Source organism: Quercus lobata, chromosome 11 (genome assembly GCF_001633185.2).
Source record: "Quercus lobata isolate SW786 chromosome 11, ValleyOak3.0 Primary Assembly, whole genome shotgun sequence".
Classification (NCBI taxonomy): domain Eukaryota; kingdom Viridiplantae; phylum Streptophyta; class Magnoliopsida; order Fagales; family Fagaceae; genus Quercus; species Quercus lobata.
Genome location: NC_044914.1, coordinates 17982536 through 17984641, shown reverse-complemented (window position 1 = coordinate 17984641; position 2106 = coordinate 17982536). Strand labels below are relative to the sequence as shown.

Sequence of the window (2106 nt, the reverse complement as noted above, 5' to 3'; positions counted from 1 at the left end):
AACACAACTCAATTGATGACAAATGCCTTGCTTAGCAAAGAAATCCCTCATGAAAAATTCTGTACCATTGTCAGACCTAATGGTCTTGACCTTTTTAGAAAATTGAGTTTCCACCATGGTACAAAATCCTTCTAAAACAGATTGGGTTTGGGACTTATGTTTTAACATGTAAATCCAAGTACACCTTGAGCAATCATCTACAATTGTCAAGAAATATTTGCAATTATCAATGGTAGACACTGAAAAGGGACCCCATAAGTCACAATGTATCAAATCAAAACAGGAAGCAGAAATTTGAGAGCTTTTATTGAAGGGTAAACGTTTTTGTTTTGCAAGTGGGCAGATTTCACAAGCAAGATCCTCAACTGAAGTACAAAGTGGTTCACCATTATTCCTAATTGAACTAATTTGGCATTAGACAGATGTCCTAATCTAGAATGCCATACATGAGTGCTATGAACTGAAGGTATTGCAGCAGAAATAGAAGCAGATAGTGAAGTGGAGTTGCTCCTTTCCAGCAGGTAGAGCCCATTGCATTCCTTACCCAAACCAAGTGTGCTCCAATGAGCAAGGTCCTGGATAAAGCACAAGGTCCCAAAGAAGATAAGACAACATGAAATAGATTTGGCTAACTGACTGACAGAGATGAGGTTAAAACTAAATGATGGAACACATAACACATTGTAAAGAGTAAGTTTTTCTGAAATCCTCACAGTACCAATGTGTGTGACTAAAGCTATCTCACCATTTGGCAAATTAACATGAGTATTCAAGATAGTGGTGATAGAAGTAAAGCAAGTGACAGAATGTACCATATGGTCAGTGGCCCCTGTGTCTATGACCCAATCAGTGGTATGAAAACACTCTTTATCAACTATTTTGGCAGAAAATATAGAGTGCTGCAAAGTAGGTTTGAAAGAAAGGCTGGAAGCAGTACCTGACATAGTGTCAATAAAATTGGAATTGTTAAGGGCTAATGAGGGAGGCACACTAGTTGCAGCAGGCACACCATGAGCTTCAGTAGTCAAACGAGAGACACTTCCACTTGTACTGACAGATGCAACATGATGATTTTGACCTTGATCAATACCAGGCTTGAAAAGGGCAAGGAGCTGCTCACACTGTGCCTTAGTAATAGGACATTGAGCAGATGCATTCTCAGCAGCAGCTCCTTGTGGAAAGGAAACTTGATTAACATTGAACTTCCCCTTTTGCTTATAACCTGGTGGATAACCATGGAGTTTGTAACATTTGTCCACAGTGTGTCCAAGCATGTTACAGTGGGTGCACAAGGGTCTTTCCTTCTTAGGTCCAGCTTTGCTACCAGGATTCCCTTTGGTATTAACATACATTGCCATTGAATCAGGTTTAGGAATGTAGGTAGAACCATGACCATGACCAATTCCTTTATGGGCCTCCTCTTGAAGAATCAAAGAATACACCTTGCTCATTGATGGAAATGGCTCAAGCATGAGAATATGACTCCTCACAATCTCAAAATTCTCATTGAGCCCCATTAGAAACCTCATCACATGGGATTTCTCATGAGCAATGCTCAGTATCTTCATCGCACCACAAGTACAGGCTGGCAAAGGTTCATAATGAAGCAGTTGATCCCAAAGCTTCTTGAACTTAGAGTAATATTCAGTCACTGACAATTGACTCTGAGTTATCTGAGAGATTTCTTGTTGAAGGTTATAAATTTTTGGTCCATTTCCTTGAGAAAACACACGTTGCAACTCAAGCCACATCTCCCTCGCAGTCTCACAATACATAATGCCACTTGACACATCAAAATGCATTGAATTGATCAACCAAGAAAGCACCATTGTGTTACAGCTTTCCTAATCTTCATACAATGGAGAATCAACTTCAAGTTTCTCAATCTTTCCATTTACGAAGCCTATCTTCTTCTTGGCAGTGAGTGCTAGAACCATAGCCCTAGACCAAGATTGATAGTTCTTCATTCCCAACAATGGTTGAGTGACTAAGATATTACCTGGATTCTCACTTGCACTTAGCAGAAAAGGATTGGGTGAATTGGTCTGTGTATTGGAACTTGAGACTGGTCGCGTGGATTGAGTGTGTTGGATCAGAGTGATCACT

The 2106-nt window shown here is 40.1% G+C and overlaps 1 protein-coding gene across 1 annotated transcript; it reads right to left on the bottom strand.

Annotated features, from left to right (window-relative positions):
• Positions 1-269: 269 nt before the first annotated feature.
• On the bottom strand, positions 270-1829 carry LOC115966504. The gene has a single exon (XM_031085728.1). The coding sequence runs from the start codon at positions 1827-1829 to the stop codon at positions 270-272; it is 1560 nt and encodes a 519-aa protein (XP_030941588.1).
• Between the last annotated feature and the right edge of the window lie 277 nt (positions 1830-2106).